Consider the following 24,113-nt stretch of genomic DNA (forward strand, 5'->3'; position numbering starts at 1 on the left):
ATTTTTCATTTAAAAATTACATTTATTAAGTATTGCACTCTATTAGCAAAAGGCCTGGCATTGGTATGGAAGCAGAATTAAAAAAATACTTTTTCCGAAATAAAAAAAAAAAAAAAAAACTTGAGTTCTGACAGATCAGGTGCCACTTGTAATTGTAACAATTTTTAGTGCCACCAGTACCAGATTAAAACTGTTGCTTGTAAGTTACCTAATAAAGTATGTAATTTATATCGTAGAATGTAATAGTTTCATACTTGCACTAGCTCAAGTAAATTTTTTTTAACTGCATTTGTCTTATGGAAAAACCTGAAGAATTCAGAGTTACGTAGTAGAAATTGGTCTGATTTATTAGTGTCTTAGTTTCCCAAGGCACTAATAATGCAGACTATTTTTATTTTGCATTTGTGTTTCTGCCAATGTTGCAGCATGCATCAATTAGCAATCCAGTTGAAATATAATGTAAATAATTAAAAGTAAATTATTTGTTGTATAACAAATAGTAAAATAAATGTTTCTGTTATAAAATTGAAATTGTGATCTATAATTTGTTTTTATAAACAAATTTGATTATAATAAATAATGTTTTATGGAGTTATTGCTGTCTGTTATTACTGAATGTGTTAAATTGAAAGATATTTTTCAAGACTTTGTACTACCCCCACATAATTGGAAACTTAAGTATTCACTCTATATGTATGTATTAGAAACATTGAAAAAAGTTAAACAATAAAGAGCATGCTTTTATTTCCCATTGGCTTTATTGATCAATACATAGCACATAATTAGTAGAAGATAATTTACCGTGTCCATATAATGGTACCCTGGTGCTAGTCAAATTCTTTTTGTCCATTAAATTGAGATCTGTATTGTAACAAATTGTAGTAAATATATTTAAATATAATTCTCTCTTACAGATTGAAATAAAGCTTAAAAAGACCATGGGCATATATTGGAATAGTTTGGAAAAAGATATAAGTGCACCAAAGAATGTAAAACAGTTTGATACTGGCGGTAAGTTTTTATTTTCTTGAATTGCATTTAACTTTCAGTGAAATTAATTATTTTTAATAATGTTATAAATATTCAAAGGTCAACTGGATACCTGTGTGAGGAGGGAAGCCTATAATTTGTATTTTCATGTGTGTGCGTTTGTTTTTTTTTTTTTTTTTTTTTTTTTTTTTTTTTGCCAGTACAGCAAAAGCCTGTAGCTTCCTTGCACTATATGGCAATTACTATTATATTAGACTGTAGGATATTACTTATCTGCAAAATCCATGTTGACTATAGTCTCTTTCTGTAACCAGCTGTGAGTTTGCTGCTTACTGCATTAATCTAATATTGTGGGTGCACTTCTCCAATGAAGCAGTGTCTGTTGTTTAGAGTAGTGCAATTACAATGCAACTTGTGGTAAACTGCCTCCACAATATGAGGTCCATCACTAAATAGCAAACTGTTTGCTCATAGCTATATGCAGAAAGAGATTATGCCTAACATATACAATGACCTTATAAGGTCCTTGTACATAAGTCTATGGCAAAAGCCATAAGACCTTAACTACACCTATTATATTACAGTTAAATAATACCCTTACAGAGAGAAAAATAAAAAAAAAGAGTAATTAATTTTTTAGAAGTTTTAATGTAATTATTATTTAAAAAGGGGAAAATAACACTTGTGATTTCTTTAAATCACATAGACAAAAATGAAATTATCTAATTAGCATTAGTATAGGCACACAAAGCAGGCTTGTACAGCATCAGCCAAAAAAAAAAAAAAAAAAAAATCCCACTTCACTGATTCATTCATTCCAAATGTTTGTCTAGTTCTGCCTTGAATTTATTTAAGCTAACGACTCCCACAACAACAGATGGAAATTTTGTTCCAGCAATCAACTACCCACTGGCTATAGGTGAATTTCCGCATGTCTGTACTACAACTGTCTTTCCTCAGTTTGAATCTGTGCCCACTCAGGTTTGTAATCTGAGGAAGAATCCCATCAGCATTGAGCCTGCTCAATCCATTAGGCACCTCCGCGGGCAGGAGCAGCAGTGCGTAGCACATGCTTCTTGATTAGACTGGGATTCGAGCCCGTGAGCCACCAAATATGGAGGATGTGGAAAGGTCAGAATGACCACCGCATATTCCCGGAGCAATATGGCCTTAGTTGCTAATGCTCCTGAAAACCAAATAACAACAACAGCTCAATCCATTCAAGGCCTTGTACACCTCAATCAGATCACCTCGCAGGTGCCTAGGCACCGGACGATGCAGTTTGCAAAACTTAAGCCTTTCTTCGTAAGAACACCCCTTGCCAGCCTTGTTGCCCTTCTCTGTACACATTTTAGCAACTCTACATCCTTCCTAAAATGAGGCATCCAGACCTGTTCACACTACTCAAGGTGTGGCCTGATCATTGCCTTATACAAGGGGATAATGACCTACTTTCCGCAAAATTCCTGTATATCATTGACAAGACCCCATGAGCTACTCTGGCAGCATGTTTGCACTGCTCAGAAAACTTCATATCTGACTACACAATTAACCCCAGGTCCCTTTCATTCTCCACTACCCCGAGTGTAACACCACCCAGTTGATACATTTCTCTGTGGTTACTGCTACCCATATGGAGTACTTTGCATTTGTCAATGTTAAACTTCAGTTGTCACTTCTCAGCCCATCTGCCAAACTTTTCCAGATCTTGTTGCAGCAGCATACTGTCATTACTGTTATTAACAACCCTGCCAACCTTTTGTATCATCTGCAAACTTTGACATTAAGCATGATATACCTTCATCAATATCATTGATAAATATACAAAACAACAATGGGCCCAACGCCGAACCCTGAGAGCACCACTAATAACATTAGTCCACAAAGAGCAGTATCCATTGATTACCACTCTGTCTTCTTCTACTCAACCATCCTTTTATCCATTGCAGTAACTTGCCTTTAATGCCATACCGCTCCAATTTATACAGCAGTCCTCCATGTGCAACAGTATCAAAAGCTTTCCTGAAATCCAAGTATATGATATCAAAATTATTTTTTGCATCCAGTTCCTTTGCAACCACATCATAGTATCCAATCAAATTGGTCAGACAAGACTTTTTTCCTTGAAAAACCCATGCTATGTCTGAATTATTACTGCTGTCTTGTCTAGATGATCTTGCAATGCTTCTTTAACCAGTGACTCCATTATTTTCCCTGGAACAGAAGTCACGCTGACAGGTCTGTAATTATTTGTGTCACATTTTGATTCACCTTTGTGAATTGGAGATACATTTGCATATCTCTAATCTGTGGGGGATTTCCCCTGAGTCCAGAATGCTCTCATAATTATGGCTAAGGATTTGCTTACCTCCTTTAATATAACTGAATAAATCCCATCCACTGCAGGGGCCTTTCTTATGTGTAACAGCAATTTCTCCTCCACTTTGCTCTCAGTTATTACAAAATCATTTTATCTTCCCGTTAGTTTGATAAACATGTAGCCCTCTCCTCCTCAAATGAATTCTCATGTGTGAATGTAGATGCAAAATACTAGTTTAGTTGGCAGTTATCTGAGAATGATCATCTACAGTGAAACCATTGATATCAGTTGAACCAATCTGATTCATCCCCTCCTTTTAGAGTTTATATAAGTAAAGCTTTTTTCTGTTTTTTCTTTGCATCCTTTGCCAAATATTTCTTATTTTGTGATTTGATTGCAGACTAGCTTATTTACCATAGGGTTCTGTGTCGCCTGATAATTTATATACGTCCCATGCATTTTTTTTTCTCTGCCATAATTGGTTCAGAGGGGTGGATGGGGGAGGATTGAGGGTTAGAGAGAGAACTAACAAGGGGTTGCACTGTAGTCAACAATATAACTGTCCAGATGGTGACATCAGCATTATGTATGAATGCATCCATTTTTTGTATGTGTCACAGGATCTGCAACAGGATCTAGAAAAGTTATGTAGATAGGCTGGGAGGTGGCAACTGAACTTTAACATTGACAAATGTAAAGTACTGCATATGGGTAGCAATAACCCTGAGTAACATACCAACTGTGTGGTTCTCACTCAGGTAGTGGAGAATGAAAAGGATCTGGGGGTAATTGTGCCGTCAGATATGAAGTTTTCCGAGCAGTGCAGACAGGCTGCCAGAATAGCTCATGGTGTCTTGTCAGTGTTAAGGCAGGGATAAAGAGGTGATTGTCCCCTTGTATAAGGCAATGATCAGGCCACACCTTGAGTACTGCATATAGGTCTGGATGCCTCGATTTAGGAAGGATGTAGAGCTGCTGGAATGAGTACAGAGAAGAGCAATGAGATTGGTGAATCAAACAAAGGGTTGCTGTTACCAAGAAAGGCTTAAGATCTGCAAATTGCAGCATCTGGAGACTAGGCACCTGGAAGGTGATCTGATTGAGGTGTATAAAGCCTTGAATGGCTTGAGCAAGCTCAATACTGATGGGATTCTTCCTCTTGCTCAGATTACTCACCTGAGGAGACAAAATTCAAATTGAGGAAAAACAATTGTAGAACAGATGTGTGGAAATTTTGCCTTTAGCCAGCGAGTGGTTTATAGTTGGAACAAACTTCCATCTGCTATAGTGGAGGATGACAACTTAAATAAGTTCAAGGCAGAAGAAAACAAGCATTTGGTGTGACTGAATGTATGAAATGGGAAGGTGTTTTTTTTTTTTTTTTTTTTTTCAATTTTTTTTTTCTTGCATCATATGCTAATTTATTTTCATACTAACTATTTTTTTGCTAGTTATGGATCAACAAATTACATCAAGCCCACATAAAATGTCAGCTGGATTAAAAGAAAGCCTGCCAGTATGCTTGAATTGTTTAACACTCATTTGGAACTCTTACATTAAAATTTTCATTTCTGCCATACCAGTGTGATGTTTGATTTTATGACTGAAAAAGACAGCTACACTAACTAATGTTTATTTTAAAATAAAGTAAAAAATATTATTGCTTTTTGTGTCATAAAATTTACATTCCTTTTATATTACCTGTTAAATTTTAAGCCCAAATATAGATTAACTTGCTGTTAACAAATTGTTAGGATAAAACCTGTGGCATTCAGTTGTCAGTATAAATCCTCTACTTTTGAACTGGTAAAGATATTCAAAATGTTCTCTATTGTATTCTGCATTATGATTCACAAAGAACATTTTAAGCATCTCTTCAAATTCAAAATTACTGTAGATTTTAGGTAAAGTTAATGTTTGTCATTTGTCAAGTGACTTTAGTGTCACAGTATAATGAATGTTATTCCAATGTATTAATATTACCTCTAATACTCTATATTTTTATAACATTAGTATAAAAGACAAATGTCCTGTTGAGTTTCCCTTTCCTATTAATTCTCTCCTGGCAGCTCCGAAATTAGAATAATAAATTAATGTATTTCACTTTGAAATTATATTGTATGTTTATCAGAAACCACAAAGATAGTCATTTTAAAATTAACTATTTTAGTGCACTTTAGAATTTATTCAAGTAAATAACTCTAACAAAGAAATATGTAATAATGTTTTTATAACATGAGGCAGCCTTATCAACCAACACATACTAAAGTTAGACATTGTACTAAATGTCATTCTGACAACTGAATTTCACTCTGCAAATGTCAGTTTCTTTTCTAGATTTTAAAACAATAGGATATAACAGTCTTGCCTGAAGATGTATAAAAAGTTGGACTAATTATTAGCAGTTTGTACACTTCAACCTTCCCCCCCCTCTTAAAATGCTAAATTCAGTTATGAAGAAAAAGTCATGGGCACAACTATGAAATTCATATTCTAATAGATGATACTAAAATACCAATTACACAAAAGGCATATTGATACTAATGAACAAAATAATAGCAGTCATTATTGTTAACTACATTAAATTTGTTTTAAACCCACAGGCCAGGTGTGGACAGTTATTAAGCCACAGTCCACAAGTTAATCCTGTGCACATGTATTGGTCCAGCGTGAACTGTATATACTGGAAGACACTCTGTTCTGAGTCATTGTAGGAGTAGCTTCATTTTCAAAAGTGATCCACTTATTTTGCTGTTGTCAGCACAAAAAAAGCAGGGAAGATAAATTTTATATTACAGTCAGTCCTCGTATAGCACGATAGTTGCGTTCCTAGAAACATTCGTGCAATGCAAAATCGTGCAATATAAACAACAGGCCCTATGGGAAAAATAGGGTTAGGTGCCAGCCACCCAAGATTGAACACATATTGGTAACCAAAACATTACAAAACACAATAAATAATCGTAATAAAATACTTACGTATTTTATAATGATTAAAATACGTAATAAAAAATATTATAATTTTTATAATATTTTTATTATTATAATATTATATTTAATTATAATATAAATTATAAAAAATAAAATAATAAAAAATACGTAAGTATTTTTTACGAATAAAATACTTATTACGACTATTACATCATAAAATATTGCTAATGCTTTTGCTTCTATCGTAAGCAAACTCGTTTTTTGTTTTATTTTCTATCCAAAGAGATGACAGCCGTTCCATCTCTTCCAATTCTGTCTTAATTTAATGGATTTTAATTACACTTTGAGTTGTTCCTGCTATGAAAGTTGTTTTTATTTTCTCTGCATTCTTTGTAATTCTCGGCGTTGCCTCATTTAGGTCTGTAGCACGTGCAATATCACATGGTCTTTCATTTCGCTCAAAGCGTTTCACAATTTCATATTTTTTCTCTATCGACAGAAGCAGACTGGCATATAAGCCTTACCGGGGAAACCCCGGTGGGCCGGAGGCCGGTGTGATTTTGGCCACTACAAATTTTCCCAGGTAAGAATTTTTGATCCAGTCCGCCTCTGTTTATCGATATTGCTTTTCTTTTTCTCTCTGAATCTGCAGTGTCTTCACCAGGACGCTTCATTTTCACACCTTTTTTAAGTATTTTTCTCATTTTTAGGGAATAAAGCACAATTACAAAACGAGGAGGCACACTTGATACACATAAACAAAGCTGCACGCGTGTAGCAACTGAATAAACAACACCGTAAAGGCAGAGATACACTATTAACACTCCACATTTTACTAAAGCACATTTCTAGGGGTTACTACCATAAAACAATAAAAACAATTTTAGTTGCGTTTCTGCTAGTGGAATCTGTTATAAACTGGTAGTAAGCTCGATCTAATTGCATTTGCGATAATACCAATAGCTGGAATTGTGTGGGTTTTTACCTTATTATGGTGAAATGTGTTTTCCCCTTCACTGATATAAAAAATATAAATACATTTTCAGAATCTTCTCTTCATTCCTATCATGATGCGTTCGGTTGGGGTGAGTCTGTGTTTGACTGCCATTTCTTGTAAATACGAAGGCGAATCGTGCATAAGCGAATTCGGTTCGTGTTATATAAGCTATCGTTCCCCTATTTATAAATCGTATATGATCAAATTCGTGTAGTGTAAACACGTCTTATACGAGGACTGACTGTACTTATAAGAAGGCAACTGAAATTATGACTCTGAAGAAATGTAGAAAAACAACAAACACAAATCTCTGAAACTGGTGTACACAAAGCAACGATTATGTAACAATTAAAGAAAATGGTGGAATTGGGAGAAGCTTGCAGTGGAAGAGTAGGCAAATGTGGAAGAAAAGAGCACGTCATTTCCAAGAGCAGATAATCATCTTTTTAAAGCTGCATCTGCACTAAGACATATTTGCTTGTTCTGAAACAAAATGTAAAAAAAGATTAACAAATAGATATAATTGGTAGAACTATAAGAAGGTTGAAGGAAATGGTTCTGAAATGTCCAATTAAGAAGGCAGTGCTCATTAATGCTTTCATGAGCAAATGATATGTTTGTGGGCCCCTGTACCAAATTTCTTTTGTAATGAGATTTGTAGTAACAAGGTCCCCCAAAAGTGTCAATTTTTTCCTTTTTTTCCCCCTTTTTTTTCTTTCTTTCTTTTTTTTTTGTTACATACTATATAGCTAAGAATAATAAATAATACTAATATCAAAAATAAATGAAAAAATAAATTACTTTAAATTAATAAAAATAAAATATGGTAAAAACAAAAGCCTTGTCTAACAATACAGTAATAGGAATAGCACATTTTTTAAAGACCTTATTTTATTTGTAAGATAAACTAAGAAAAAAAAGCAATTAACGGAAATGAAAAAATTGCACAGTATAGATTGATATACACAATATTTTAGTATCACAGTAAAAAGAATGTCTTAATATAAAAGGAGACGTATAACCCATTAACTATTTAATAAATTAATCTAATTTAAAGAAGTTATCAAATGTTGTTCGAGCACAGTTTGTCCTATATGCTTTTTTAACTACAGCACAGACATTATCAACGTTACTGCAGGCCGACATATTCTCTATTATGCTCAGTACATTTTGGGCATCTTTTTTTACGTGTGTGTGCGCACGTTTCTTCACTTTTGCTGTTGCTGGTAACAGACACATCTCTTTGCTTGGTGTTCAGCAGCTCTCCTATTGGTAAGGGTATCCAATCCACGTGTTGGACAAGATTTTGTAGCTCCTGCGAACGCTAAGTTTAATTATATTTAGCCGTTTTATTGATTTAATTGTTATATTAAATTATTTCTATAAGTAGCTTATAGACCTAGTCAAACTCCTTGGTTTATTTTGAATTTAGATAGCGATTTTGAAAGTTAATTAATACTTAGTATACGTAAATTTACCGTTCATAACTTGCCGCCATTGTTATACTATACAACATTATATCCCAAACCAGATAGTATAAGGTTTAATCTAAAACTAGATTGAAACACGTAGCACTATATTAGAAACCTGTTAGCTTAGTATAGGATAGTATTATCAATTAATCAGTAAAATTTATTAATCTTATTAAATTTCATTGTTAATTAAATTGTACTTATTTAACTAAATATATATAATGACCTAGATTTGGCAAACGTAACATTATAAATTAATACATATAACTTGATAGGAGATACGAAAGTCATATAATGTAACTCGGACATAATACTCTATACTGAAAAAAAAAAAATATATATATATATATATACATTTGTATATAGAATCGTAATATTACGGCGTATAAAATAACATAAAATATTACATGTTAAATATAGAACGAATCGATTAATACAATCGTGAGATAGAACATTACATCGGACGTTAGATATGCCATAATTAGATAAGTTATAGTGCGCGCGCACACACACACACACACAGGGTGATTGACTACCAGTGCGACAGACTTGCAGGAAGTGTAGGGGGGCACAAAGATGAATCGGAATCACATAGCATTGTAGGGTCCAAAATGTCTTCGTCATGTGGTAGAGGACATTGAACGGGAGGTCGCGTGAACAGGGATCCTGCTGGAAGTTAGCATTTGCGAACAGTTTGTTGAAGTAGCAAAAGTCCTCCGGAATGGATAATCCGCAGGCTCCAATGATTGGATGCCTTGCAGATGGTATGAACTCATTTGGTTTGCTGACAGTATCCGCCGTACAGTGGATTGGGAAATACCCAATCGTTGGCCTATCACTCGAGTACTCATACTCGGATTGCTTTCTGCAAGACGTAGGATATTCTCCTCATTGTCTGGCGTCCTCGTCATTCGCTCTCGATTCATGGTACCTCTCGTGAAACAACCAGTCTCACGTAACCTTCTGTGCACACATGCAAAAATCATATGAGGAAGCACGCCTGTGCGGGAAACATTCCTGGTACAAGCGCAGAGCTGCACGCCCATTACAGTATGCAGCTCCATACGCGAGGTGCATGTCAGCTAGTTCAACGTTTGAATACTTGTCCATCCTACTGCCTCGGGAACCGATTCGCAAATGCTGACTTCCAGCAGGATCGCTGTTCACGCGACCTCCTGTTCAACGTCCTCTACCACGTGACGAAGGCATTTCGGACCCTCCAATGCTATGTGATTCCGATTCGTCTTTGTGTCCCCTACACCTCCTGCAAGTTTGTCGCACTGGTAGTGAATCACCCTGTATAGTGTTACAACTGCATTGGGGTACAGGTTTAGGGTTTTATTTTTGTAGCGAAATTGAAATTTTATTTGAAATTGAATCGAAATCATGTATCAGACCAGAGCAACAAAGCAAAAGGCTCAAGCTAATGGGAGTGCTGTGGCTCAGGGAAGCACTGAGTTGGGGGCAGTTGTCCTCTGAATCACAGCCTTTTAAAATGTTGTTTGATGTATGTGGAGCAATTAGGAACAGGACATGATATTGCCAAGGGGAATGTCTGTGTGTGCACAATGCAATGAGTGTGAGGAAATCGGGTGCTAACTCAGCATTGTTATGGGCCTATGAGAGCTTAAAGGAAAGGAAAGGATGGATGCCCTGTCCTTCCGTGAGTTAGTGTTGAATTTGAAATTGTCTGCAATTCTGCTCAGACACGATAGGAGGGAGTATATGATGAGAGCCTCGTCAATCAATTCGGCCCTGGAGAGATTGTGCAAGGCTCAAGGGGTAGAATTTTTCTCAGACTGATCTGTGCTTTTTAACAGGAGTGACTGCTTCTACAGGGATGGGATACACTTAAATAGAAAGGGTGCAAGAATATTTTCTGATGCTATAGAGGCAGAGTTAGGTAGGTCAGAAAACTGCTAGCTTGGGGGGACACACGGATTAATAGATTAACAGTAGCCGCTGGCAGAGGTAAAAGTGATTCTTGCACTACTTCTATTGAAACACAATTGAGCAGCAGCCTGGAAAGCAAGGTAATGGGGATTTCCAGAACTGCTGGGAGTCATAGTGGAACAAGTAAATACATGGGCTGTGGTGTTAGGGTAACTAAGAGTAGAAACAGGTGCATGTATACTTGCATGTACACCAATGCTAGGATTATAATTTTCGGTGAGCTTGAAGTGCTAGTCAAGAAATCAAAGACAAATATTGTTGGGATATCAGAGACGTGGTGTCACACAGACATAAGCAATGCAGAATTGGAATTTGTGGAGTGCAATGTGTACAGAAAGGATTGATAGGACAGGAAGGCAGGAGGAGTTATGCTGTTAGTTAAGAAACACATAAAATCTAAGGAAGTGCATCCAATTGATGTTGGTGGACAATGCAATGTTGAGTCTGTTTCGTGTGACATAAGCACTGGGAAAGGAAAAATGAGAGTAGGTGTGCGTTATAGGCCTAATGAATCTGATGAGTATAACGAGCAATTGTGCAGAGAAATAGTGGGCCAGTAAATCATTGTCTTATAATGGGGGATTTTAATTTCCCAGAGATTGACTGGAATTTGGGTTGGTCATTCACACACTAGCAAGGCTTTTGTGGATTTATTGGATGATTGTTTTCTACAGCAGCATGTTTGGGAGGCAACTAGAGGGAGTAATACTCTTGATCTGATTATCAGTAGTGATTCTTCATGCATCAAGAATCTGCAGATAAAGGAACCACTCGGTGGCAGTGATCACAGTGTGCTGATGTGAGATTTACTCAAAGAGGTAACTACCATCAAGGGTAAAGGGAAGGGTTTTTCCTTTCATAAAGGTGACTACTGTGGGCTGAGACAGTATTTAAATTCTGTACGGTCGGACCAACTGATGATGTTACCAACAGCAAATTCAAAATGGGAAGCATTCAAAGAATTAATCTTTTCATATCAACAAAGAAATATTGTTCAAGATTTAGGCTTAAATGGATGTCAGATGAACTAATTAGACATGTGAGAGAGAAGAAAAATGCATGGGATACATATAAATTAACAGGTGACATGGAAGCCTATGATAGATATAAGCTGGTCTGTAACCCAGTCACAAAGGAGGTTAGGCAGGCGAAGGCAGATTACAAGAAATTTTGGCAAAGGATGCAAAGAAAAACAGCAAAGAGTTCTTTACTTATGTAAACTGTAGAAGGAAGGGGATGAATCAGATTGGTCCACCTGATATCGATGGTTCAACTGTTGATGATCCTGCTCAAGTAGCTAACAAACTAAATGAATATTTTGCATCTACATTCACACATGAGGAGTTATTCAGGGAGGGGAATGCCAGAGGTGTATTAAACTCTGGCAGTAAGCTAGATAACCTTATAATAACTGAGAGTAAAGAGGAGGAGAAATTGTTGAAGATAAACATAAGAAAAGCACCTGGGGTGGATGGAATCTATCCAGTTATATTAAAGCAGGCGGCAAGGGAAGCACGCCTCCATAGCCAGTTGGGAAGGAGCAGCAGTGCATAGCACAGGCTTCTTGATTAGACTGTGGTTCAAGCCCGTCACCACCAAATACGGAGGATGCAGAAAAGTCAGGGAATGACCACCGCATATTCCCAGAGCAATATGGCCTTAGTTGCTAATGCTCCTTAAAACCAAATAACAAACAAACGGCAAGGGAAGTAAGCAAGCCCTTAGCCATAATTATGAGAGCATCCCTATACTCAGGGTAAGTACCCATGTACTGGAGAAGTACAAATGTGACCTCAATCCACAAAGGAGGATCAAAGGGAGACACAGGTAATTACAGACCTGTTAGTTTAACTTTTGTTCCAGGGAAATTAATGGAGGCACTGGTTAAAGAAGCATTGCAGGATCATCTAGGCAAGACTTCAGTTATACATCATGGGTTTGTTAAGGGGAAATCTTCTCTGACCAATTTGATTAGATACTATGATGTAATCACAAAGGAACTGGATGCAAAGAATAACTTTGATATTGTGTATTTGGAACTTAGAAAGGCCTTTGATACTGTTTCACATGGAAGACTGCTGCACAAATTGGAGCAGTATGGCATTGAAAGCAAATTGCTGCTATGGATAAAAGGATGGTTGAGTGGGAGAAGACAGAGTGATAGTCAATGGACACTGCTATTCATGGACTAATGTTATTAGTGGAGTCCCTCAGGGTTCAGTGTTGGGTTAATTGTTGTTTTCTGTATTTATAAATGACATTGATGATGGTATATCAGGCGTAGTGTCCAAGTTTGCAGACGATACGAAGGTTGGCAGGATTGTTAATGACAGTACACTGCTGCAACAGGATCTAGAAAAGTTGAGCAGATGGGCTGAGAGGTGGCAAATGAAGTTTAACATTGATAAATGTAAAGTACTACATATGGGAAGCAGTAATCAGAGAGTAACGTATCAACTCTGTGGTACCACACTGACAGTGGTAGAGAATGAAAAGGACCTGGGGGTAATTGTGCAGGCAGATATGAAATTTTCTGAGCAGTGCAGACAGTCTGAAAGAGTAGCTCATGGTGTCTTGTCAATGATATACAGGAAATTTTCTGCAGGGATAAGGAGGTGATTATCTCCTTGTATAAGGCAATGGTCAGGCCACACCTTGAGTACTGTATATACACTACGTTATATTCCTTTGCAATGTCCATTTTACTCTGATCCATCCTATCAGCCTCTTTTATAATTTTTAGTTTAATTTCCAGGCTTAATTCTGTCCATTTACGTTTTGTCACCATAACACTGCTAGATAAGGTGCCTCCGTAGCCAGGTGGGCAGGAGCAGCAGTGCGTCGTAGCACACACTTCTTGATTAGACCAGGGTTCGAGCCCATGACCACTGCATATCCCCGGAGCAATATGGCCTTAGCTGCTAATGCTCCTAAAATCCAAAACAACAACAACTGCTAGATAAGATTTAATATAAACAAATTTTAAATTAATATAATGACAAGTTCCAAAAAAGATATCAGCTCAGATAAAATGGCACAAAAAAATAGATTAGTGTATACTGTAGCAAAAGACACTTTGAACTGGTGTAACAATTGCAACTGACCTTAATCCCATAGAGAGTGGGGGAGTGTATATAAACGATTTAGAAAAACCATTTTTATTCCTTTGTTAATTTAACAGCTCATCCTTCAGAAAGATGTTTTGCAGAGTGAACTTATGTTGTAGATACCATAAACTGATTTTGTTTACACAAAAGTAATTTTAACAAGTCAGTGCCATCCTTTGGAAAGTAGGGCACCATAATAGGGGCAATAATCAGACAGCTGTACCAAGATTTGTATTAAACGTACAAAATAAAAATATTTCTCACAGGGTGAAAACAAACTTATTAATACATGTCAACTGAATTTTGTAATAAACGAATATATGTACATAGAAAAACCTATCCTTTCACTGAAATTAGTCAACTAATTAATTAACTGAAATTAGTTCAGTTAATTAAAATATAAAATCAGTTTTATTACAGCTGAAAGTGTGCAAATGAAGACTTCATATATTTCTATCATCGTAATTTTCTCAAGTTTTTTTTTCCCCTCAGTTTTATTTTTTAATATAAGTGGACAGTGATTATAAAAAAAGGTTTGTGATGTGACTGATAATTAAATATAAAAATGTTATATATTTGCAAATACAGTATTATAAAATTAATAAATGATGATAATTTCAGATGGTGACATATGTCAAAGTGTTGCAAGTTATCCTTCCTCTTACCCTCAAAAAAGAGACTGGGACAAAATTGTTGTTGATATCAAAAAAGAGGAAGCTGATGAAAAGCTTGAAGGAGAAGCAGCATTAAACCAGCTGTTTCAGAAGATTTATTCTGAGGGCTCAGATGAAGTTAAAAGGGCAATGAACAAATCTTATGTGAGTAATATCTTTTTTGTTCTTTTAAAAAAAAAAAAAAAATCCCCATTCCCAGGAACACACACTGCCCTGATGGAACAGATTCATAAGATAATTTATAGAATACATTATAAATTTACATCAAATACAAAGCAGCTATAAAAGAATGTAATATATAAAGACATTCAATTTTAATTAATTGAGGTACAGGTCAACCATCACTAATCCGGCAGCGTTAGGACCTGTGGGGTGCCGGATTACTGAGTTTGCCGGATCATCGGTGGTTATTTTAGCACATAGATTTTACCCAACAGCTCACCACTACCTTCTACCTTTAACATGTTGACTGCCAAGCTAGTTTAAGACAAAAATTACCCAGGGGCCAAAAAATATTTAGGAAATAATTTGGTTAGTAATTCTAAAATAAATATTGTACTATCAGTGTTGTTTTTTTCGCTTAAAATATGTCTTTTATGTCGCATATATGTGGCCACACGTGTTGGTTACTTTATTTCTTGAAAAGCCATGTCGGCCACATGTGTGTGATGCTATTACGGCATACATATGAAGGTCGTTTATGATTAGTTTATTGCACTTGCGGCAAGCCCTGCAATAAAACTAATTACTATAAAATAAACTCTCAAATGTTGCAATGCGTTTGTCAGTATTGTTAGAGATTTTGTGAAAACAAGTTCGTTAGCACGCTGTATTATCCATCATATTGTGTTGTATTTTTCTGCAAGTTTGTATTAAGTGTGTTGTAAAGGGAAAAAAAAAAAAAAAAATCTAAAACGCAATGGCTAAAAGAAGATTACTAAGATAAGAGGAACTGAGAGAAATTGCTGGAATTTACAATTAAGCAGAGTTAAACTTCTCACAGACACACTGCTGTCGAGTTTTTCAGAAGTTCAACTTTATCTGTAATGGACAATGTACGGTGTTTGTGCGTTACACCACGAGAGGCTCTTCCTTTATACATTGGAACTATGGCTGGGGCTAAATGTGAGAAGGTTATAATAATAAATGCAGAAAAACAAGTGGGAATGGCTTGCCAGTGTTTAAGAGTTCGTGCCAACAGCTGATGCTGCAACCAACGCCACCAAAACAGTAGTGGCAGATTGGTGCGCTGAACCGGGAAATTTGAAATTACGTTTGCAGAAATTATGTCCGAATTAGCGGTGGAATCGGATTACCGATGGCCGGATTAGTGATGGTCGACCTGTATTAATAACAAGTTAGATGCTGTACTCATTACATAGGATGTCATGCTAAAATAAAAAAAAATATATGTACAGGGTGATTCACTACCAGTGCGACCAACTTGCAGGAGGTGTAGGGGGCACAAAGACAAATCGGAATCACATAGCATTGCAGGGTCCAAAATGCCTTCGTCATGCAGTAGAGGACGTTGAATGGGAGGTTGCGTGAATAGCGATCCTGCTGGAAGTCAGCATTTGCGAACCGTTTCTGTTGAAGAAACCAAGTAGCAAAAGTCCTCCGGAGTGGATAATCCGCAGGCTCCAATGATTGGATGCGTTGCAGATGGTATGAACTCATTTGGTTTGTTGACAGTATTCTCCATACAGTAGATTGGGAAATACCCAATCGTTGGCCTATCGCTTGAGTACTTGTACTCGGATTGCCTTCTGCAAGACGTAGGACATTCTCCTCATTGTCTGGCGTCCTCGTCGTTCGCTCTCGATTCATGGTACCTCTCGTGAAACAACCAGTTTCACGTAACCTTCTGTGTACATGTGCAAAAATCGTATGATGGGGAGCACGCCTGTGCAGGAAACATTCTTGGTACAAGCGCAGAGCGGCACGCCCGTTACAGTCCGCAGCTCCATACGCAAGGCGCACGTCGGCCAGTTCAACGTTTGAATACTCGTCCATCCTACTCCCTCGGGAACTGGTTCGCAAATGCTGACTTCCAGTGGGATCGCTGTTCACGCGACCTCCCGTTCAATGTCCTCTACTGCATGACGAAGGCATTTTGGATCCTGCAATGCTATGTGATTCCGATTTGTCTTTGTGCCCCCTACACCTCCTGCAAGTTGGTTGCACTGGTAGTGAATCACCCTGTATATACAGGCAGTTCTCGCTTTATGAGGGGTTTTTTCCCCCCCCCTCAAGTATCAACAAAATTGAAAATATGAACATTAATTGCAAAAAATGAATGTTTAAACACTCATAGATACCACATTTCGAACCCATGTGCGCGTAGCTATACAATACAGTGTACCCTTTACGATATTAATCTGTTGCCATCGTATTGCAAAAATATCGTAATGTATACCCAATAACACTGCTTTTTGGTAATTCATTCCACAACCTCTAAGTTCAAATTTTTACTATATAACTCCCTAAAGGTAGTTTTTTATAGTGTAAATTGTATTAGTTACCAATTCAAATCATTAAACGCACTACACTTTCATCGTTATCATATGTTATTAGAACCAACTCTGAGTGGCTTTGTGATATGTTTCTAAAGCAAGTCTCTGGAAGTCATGACCATAAAACAATTTGCACTTTCTGGTTTGTTGGGCTTTTCTTTTACTGCAGGCAATTACAAGTGGGTAGTAAACTCTGTTTTGCATTTGGGAAAATACCGATAGCTGGAATTGTGGGTTTTCATGTTATTATGGTGAAATGTGTTTGCCCTTTACTGGAATCTTCAGTTGTATAAAAAAAATAAATAAATTTTCAGAATCTTCTCTTCATTCTTTTTTTTTTTTAAGCTTCGTAAACTTGTTACTCCATAAAAATCGTGTTAGTTGCAGTTAGTCCGTTCCGCTAAAAAATGCTTATGGATGCTATTGAAATTTATAAAGAAAAGAGAGGATTATCTTGGAAATAAATGCCTCTTGAAGCATTTCTGAAGAAGACTACTCCTTGTACAACAAACAGAGTGCCGAGCCAATAATGAGTGATCAATGAGTGTGCATTTAGTCGATGATGATGAAGCATAAACATTCTTTAACATTTGTAAGTCATAAATAATTTCTTTAATATTATAATTTGCTTAATTTTTACAGGCTAAGTTTTCATTTCTTTCGATAAATCAATCATTGTTTAAACACACTAATTAGCTAGCTAATTTCATTGTTGAGAATGTAACATCTATTTTTAACATTATGTATATGAGAAATAAATTCCAGCTTTACGATTTTTCGTTTTATTCTTCGTTTTAGGAATGAATTAACTTGTAAAGTCGGGAACTGCCTGTATGTTAAAAATCAGTTGTCTCAGGGGAAAAGAAAACCCCAATGAGCGGTTTTCCTTTCGTAAATTAAATATTAAGGAATAAGATGTCATTGGTTAGGATTGGACTTTGGAGGGCCATAAACCATTGTAATACCCATGATTTTTGCCCACCCTTCCCCCCCCAAAAAAATTTTTGCCCACCTTGAGAACCCCTGGTTTAAGTTTACACCTTGGATCGTCAATCCTTGTGATCTCCAAAAAAAAGATTATATTTCAGCCATTGGTTGCTAACCAGTAAAGAGCCAGTGGATGTCCTTATATATAATCTAACCTGATAGTAATGAATCAGATAAATTTAAGTAAAAAGTTTGTGATGGCCACCACCCTGTATAGATTAAATAAGCAAACAAACAAAATGCAAATTTAAACATTGATGTTGTCAATCAACAGATCTAAACCAAATGTCAATAGCCAAATTAACATCTTGTTTCCTCCCCAGTACAAAATCTGTCTTGGAGCCATCAGAATGCAATTTCAAGTGATACTACCATATGAGAAGGCTGCGTAGCCAAGTGGTCAGGAGTGGGAGTACAGTAGGACACTCTTTGAGTAGACCGGTGTTCAAACCCCTGCTGCAGTGCGAAGCACACGCTTCTTGATTAGACCAGGGTTCGAACCTGTGACCACCACATACGGAGGATGCGGAAAGGTCAGGGAATGACCACCGCATGTACCCGGAGCAATATGGCCTTAGTTGCTAATGCTCCTAAAACCAAATAACAACAAGCCCCTGCTGCTAAATACAGTCAATTTGCCAATCTGCACTGGGCTGGCATGGCAGATTGATTTATTTCCCCTCAACATGAATCATTGAAGAGGCTTCTATACTGCAGTGGGTTGATAATGGCTGCAGTTTACTTTCTTTTCTTTTTTTTTTTTTACCATATGATCACATTCACTAAATGCTTGGAGGCCATTGATGGAGAAAAAAGCCCACTTTAAGGGAATTTTGAAAACCCTTAAATGTCGAGAATGCAATAGACAACATTACAATCACCTGTGCAAATTCTACATGAAGGAATCAATGGCTTCCTTCATGTAGAAAGAATCCACAGCGTTGGGAGAGTCTGAATTCTTCAGGGAGAGACAGGACAGGACTTTTCAGCTGGGTAATTGGTTAAATTTGGAATTAGCCTTGTGGAGTAAAATTTATGGTTGTTTCTTCTGGAAAGTAAAACACTCAAGACCTAGTTCAGTTTGGTAGATTCAAGGTAACTCAAAGGAGTTAGTTGCCTGATGGAGAAGAAGAAAGTAAGAACTTCAACACGGATCGATCTCAAGAATTGGGAAATGGTGAAGGAGCTTTTAGGTGAGTACCCAAATGCAGAGAGATCTTTCTCATTGCAACAGAGATTGGTTTCTACCAGTTTTAAATTGCTATAAGGAAATCCTGAATAAGGAAAACTATAATGCAGGAAATCCACAAGATTCAACCTCTCGATTTTAAATTGACACTGACAGTACTCTGCTGCAAGAGGATCTAGACAAGTTGTGCAGGTGAAGTTTAACATTGAAGTTTAACATGGCATTAATATTTAACATGGAAACTGAAGTTTAACATTAAACTTCAGTTTCAAGTTTCATATGGGCAGCAGTAACCCCAGAGTAACATTAACTATGTGGTTTTACACTGACAGTGGTAGAGAATGAAAAGGACCTGGGAATAATTGTGCAGGCAGATATGAAGTTTTCTGAGCAGTGCTGACGGTCTGCAAGAGTAGCTCTTGTAGGTAGTAGATGACTTCCATCAACCGATGAAATACCACCACTTTGCTTATTGGAGGCTTGAAGTGGTGAAACTCATGTTTAGCCTCTAGAGCAAAGTTTCCGGCATCCCCCTCCCCCCATACTTCTCCTTCAACCCATGCACGGTACTAAGTACTATAGGTTTTGATACCTTTCGTGTTTGGGGTTTTCATAAAAAAAAAAAAAAAAAAAAAGCTGTGGTGTCAGTGATGTACAGGAATTTTCCTAGCAGGGATAAGGAGGCGATTTATCCCCTTGTATAAGGCAATGGTCAGGGGACACCTTGAGTACTGTATACAGCTCTGGAGGCCTCGTTTTAAGAAGGATGTAGAGCTTCTGGAATGAGTGCAGAGAATGGCAACAAGATTAGTGAATGGAACAAAGGGTTGCTCTTAGGAAGAAAGGCTTCAGTTTTGCAAATTAGTGTCTGGAGACTAGGCACCTGCGAGGTGATCTGATTGAGGTGTATAAAACCTTGAATGGCTTGAGCATGTTCAGTGCTAATGGGATTCTTCCTCTTGCTCAGAATAATTGCCTGTGGGCAAATCAAATTGAAGAAAGACAGTTGCAGGATAGATGTGTGGAAGTTTGCCTTTAGCCAGCAGGTGGTTGATTGCTGGAACAAACCTTCATCTGTCGTTGTAGAAGTTGATAGCTTAAATAGATTCAGGGCAGAACTAGACAAACATTTGGAGCGAGTGAATGGGTGAAATGAGAAGGGGATTTTTTTTTTTTTTGCTGATGCTATATAAGCGTGCTTTCTTGCATCATGTGACTATGCTAATTCCTGGTATATAAATTGAGACTGATTCACAGTTCAAGGAGTAAATTGATATGCACATTGTATGTTTAAATCAATAAAATTCTTGTTAAATTACTTTTATTTTTCTCCAAAAAAAACTAGTTTAGTGCTCTTATTTGACTTCCTTATCCATCTTGCTTCTGTGTAGCCAATTAAATGAATATACACAGCCCCTAGTACTGTGAATATTATTGTATTTTATCTTTACATGAAAGCAGATTCTGTTTTACGTAAAATTGGAAATTATTGAAACGGACACAAATACTGTTTTATAAGTCTTCACTATATTCTGATAAAAAGTAAAATATTCCTTTTTCAGATGGAATCTGGTGGCACAGTGCTTAGTACCAACTGGCAAGAAGTTTCAACTAAGAATGTAGAAATAAAACCACCTGATGGCATGGAGTGGAAGAAGTGGGAAAAATAGTGCATGTACTCTTAGAAACTATGAAATTACAAGCTACTAAATTTCGAAGTGTTCATAAGTTTTCTTGTTTGAATGAAAAGGGAAAAATCATCCGAAAAATAGAAACATCCTAATTACTTCTGCAAGTGCACTGTTCGATATACAAAATTAATGATTGAGTGGAATCTATTTCCATGTTTCATATATTTTTTTATACATTAAAATTTTCAGAATTATTCTTAGGCTTATAATATATTGTATTTTTAAATTATTGCTTTTTTTTTTCTTTTTAATTTAAGCTGCTTAAGCACTTACTCCAGTAATTTTTATTTTTAATTACCTAGAGGGTTCCCTACATTTTACTTTCCTTAATTTCCATATTTTGCATAAAAATCAGATTGGCTTGTGAAATTGAGATTCAAATTCATCCACAGTTACAAGTGAAGAAAAACCAGAATCTTGATGCTTTCTATTAATATTTCTTTGCAAAGTAAACTGAGTATCAAAGTCTAATTGCATATTTTCATTTGCCAATAACATAGGATATCACATAAATAAACTCCAACATAAGATATACTCTACATATTTAAATAAGCAATTAACATATTTGCGTTAAAGAAAGTTTAAACAAATTAAAGCTAAGACTGTTTTTCAGTTCTGCAGTGCTAGGATAACTGAGTGTTATTTTGATAACAAAATATGAAGAAAGAAATTAAATGAACTGTTGTTGCACTGAGAAATTAATAATTACCTTATAAATATTTTGTTAATATCCCTATTTTAGCATACTGTTTGTATGATAATAATTAATGTTTCACTGTGCAACACTTTAAACTATACATAAATACTGTATATATTTTAATATTCTTGTTTACATTTTGTGAAATACTGCATTGGTTATGTTATTATTACAGAATTGGAGGAAATAACATATTAATGTGAATACATATTCATTGTTTATCTAAATGGATATTACATGGGCTATCATTTTATTTATGTAATACATCATCTTAGGAGTGTATGCCAAAAAAGCAAAGTTGGAAGAGACTAGACCTTGATATTCAAGATGCATCCTCTACAGTTCCATAATCGGATGGAAGTTTAGTAATTAAGAATAAATGCCCTGAAAAAATAATTTCTGGGGATTTCTCTTTATTGCAATTAAAAAACTTTTTTTTTTTTTCCAAAATTAAGTTATTTTCTGTGTTAATTCTCTAAGAGAACACATCTCAAAATCTGACTAAGCAGCTATCACAATATATAGGGGGGAAAAAAATTGTTTTTACTGTATTATAAAATGTTTTCAAGTGGAAAGAAATTTACTAACATGATGATTGTTATTTTACTTAATTTAATTTGTTCTGAAAGTTATAATAAATAAATAAAAACTTGCATATTGCTTAGCATTTCTTTAAACATTATAAAATACAAATTTGTATATGAATTTGGTTAACTATTATAGATATATGATTAGCATCTTATGAATGGGAGTGGGGATAATTAAAACCACTTTCATTGCTCTCTTAATTTATTTTATTAATTCCTGATCACAATAAATAAATTAATATTATGCGGTACATTATGCATTTAAAAAAATACTCAGGTTGTTTTCGTTCATAATCACATAATTCTTATAATAATCTCTCACTTATTCTCAATTTTAAAAAAAAGTTAATTCTTTTTGATACTTGTTTATAACTTCCCTTCTCTCTCTCTCTCTCTCTCTCTCCCCCTCCTGTGTTTTCAAGCTCATATGGTATAATTAAGAGCAGACTAAGTGATGACATAAAGCACTGAGATACCACATTATTTTTTACATAATCTCCCTTATTGACACACTTCTGGCCATCCTTTCTACAAATCTTTAATCCCATCCTCATAAAGTTTTGTTCAAGTCCTACAGAAAGTCATTGACAGAAGTTGTAACACTTGAATCTTTTGAAAATAAGTCCCAAACAAATGTTAAATAAGCAGGTGTTAATGAAGTTTAAACTTACAATTGTTCCCATGGTAACTACAAATCAGTGTGCTAATGCATTTTCCTGGTGAAGGAAGGCTCCATTCTGCTTAGCCTTAAAATTATTGTGCAACTTGAGCAAATGTAAAAAATATTCTCCTGTAATGATCTAATTAATCTAATAGCAGCAAACCCTTAGAACCACTGCACCTCCGTAGCCAGGTGGGAAGGAGCAGCAGTGTGTAGCACACTCTTCTTGATTAGACCGGGGTTCAAGCCCATCACCACCAAATACAGAGGATGCAGAAAGGTCAGGGAATGACCACCGCATATCCCCGGAGCAATATGGCCTTAGTTGTTAATGCTCCTAAAAACCAAACAACAAACAAACCTTAGAACCACAGATTACTGCCATCTTATCAGCTTGAAAGAATAGACTTAGAATAACAGCAAGATGAAATGTGCTTTCATTGCATATTGCTCTTTTCCTTTCCATTTGTAAATAGTGGACCCAAGTCTCTCGTCTGGTGTCACAAATCTAATCAATATTTTGGATCTGCCTCTAAACTAAAGGTGTTGTATTGAGAATGTTCAGCTATTTTTGATAAAGTGTCAAGAGGTGTGGAGATATGACACAGATTTTCTTCATTCTTAGGACACTATCAGAATGTATTGTACTTTTTGGTGTGACATCTTAATGATAGTGGGTGGGCAGCTTGCTATCATCATTGCATTTCATGAATCTAGTTGGTAGTTTGAGTTATGGTAGGAGGTCAAGGCTAACCCTGCCATAATGTAATTCAGATAACTACTCCATTGCTATGTTCTGATATGTCTTTGGATGTCAGCTCTTTCTTATGAAGACATTCAGTGTGACTGCACAATTCCAGATTTATTAGAAGTGGTGAGGCATGAAACATCTGTATTAGGCAGTTGTTACTAACTAGTATATTGGAAAAATTGCAAACATATCTGATAATTTTGAACTTAATTCAAAATGTCAATGGTATCAAAACAAGCCTTTTACATTGCAGTTCAGCACTGAGCATATAGAAACCATTTGTCAAAAAACATAGCTGTTCAGTCATACATGTTTTTAACTTGCTCTTCAAGTTGCCAAACTGGCTTCTGGAAGTCTTTACTAAAACCTTTGAGCTAGCATTGAAAATGTTACATTTAAAACCATAAAAGTCCAAACTTTTTAAAAAGAAATGCTTAAAGTATTATTGCTTTAGTTGTATAGTCAGTTGTTGCTCTACTCAGAAAACCTTCCTGTGCTTTTCAAAATAACAGCCATGAAAAAGTTTATGGAGTATTGTCTTCTAAGCCTTACTATACTTTAAAATTTATATGCCTTATAGTTAGAATGAT

The 24,113-nt window shown here is 36.0% G+C and overlaps 1 protein-coding gene across 1 annotated transcript in view; it reads left to right on the forward strand.

The window, feature by feature from the left end:
- The window catches only part of Sgt1 (suppressor of G2 allele of skp1), a 131,750-nt gene extending 110,768 nt beyond the window's left edge, over positions 1-20,982 (forward strand). The window contains exons 10-12 of the mRNA XM_090379074.1: positions 915-1,011; positions 14,392-14,588; positions 20,699-20,982. Coding sequence (XP_090235200.1) covers positions 915-1,011; positions 14,392-14,588; positions 20,699-20,806 — 402 coding nt within the window. The 3' untranslated portion in view covers positions 20,807-20,982. The remainder of the gene's footprint in view (positions 1-914; positions 1,012-14,391; positions 14,589-20,698) is intronic.
- Positions 20,983-24,113: the final 3,131 nt, after the last annotated feature.

The sequence above is a fragment of the Mastigoproctus giganteus genome, chromosome 1 (genome assembly GCF_048544385.1).
Source record: "Mastigoproctus giganteus isolate SK-2022 chromosome 1, ASM4854438v1, whole genome shotgun sequence".
Taxonomy (NCBI): Eukaryota; Metazoa; Arthropoda; class Arachnida; order Uropygi; family Thelyphonidae; genus Mastigoproctus; species Mastigoproctus giganteus.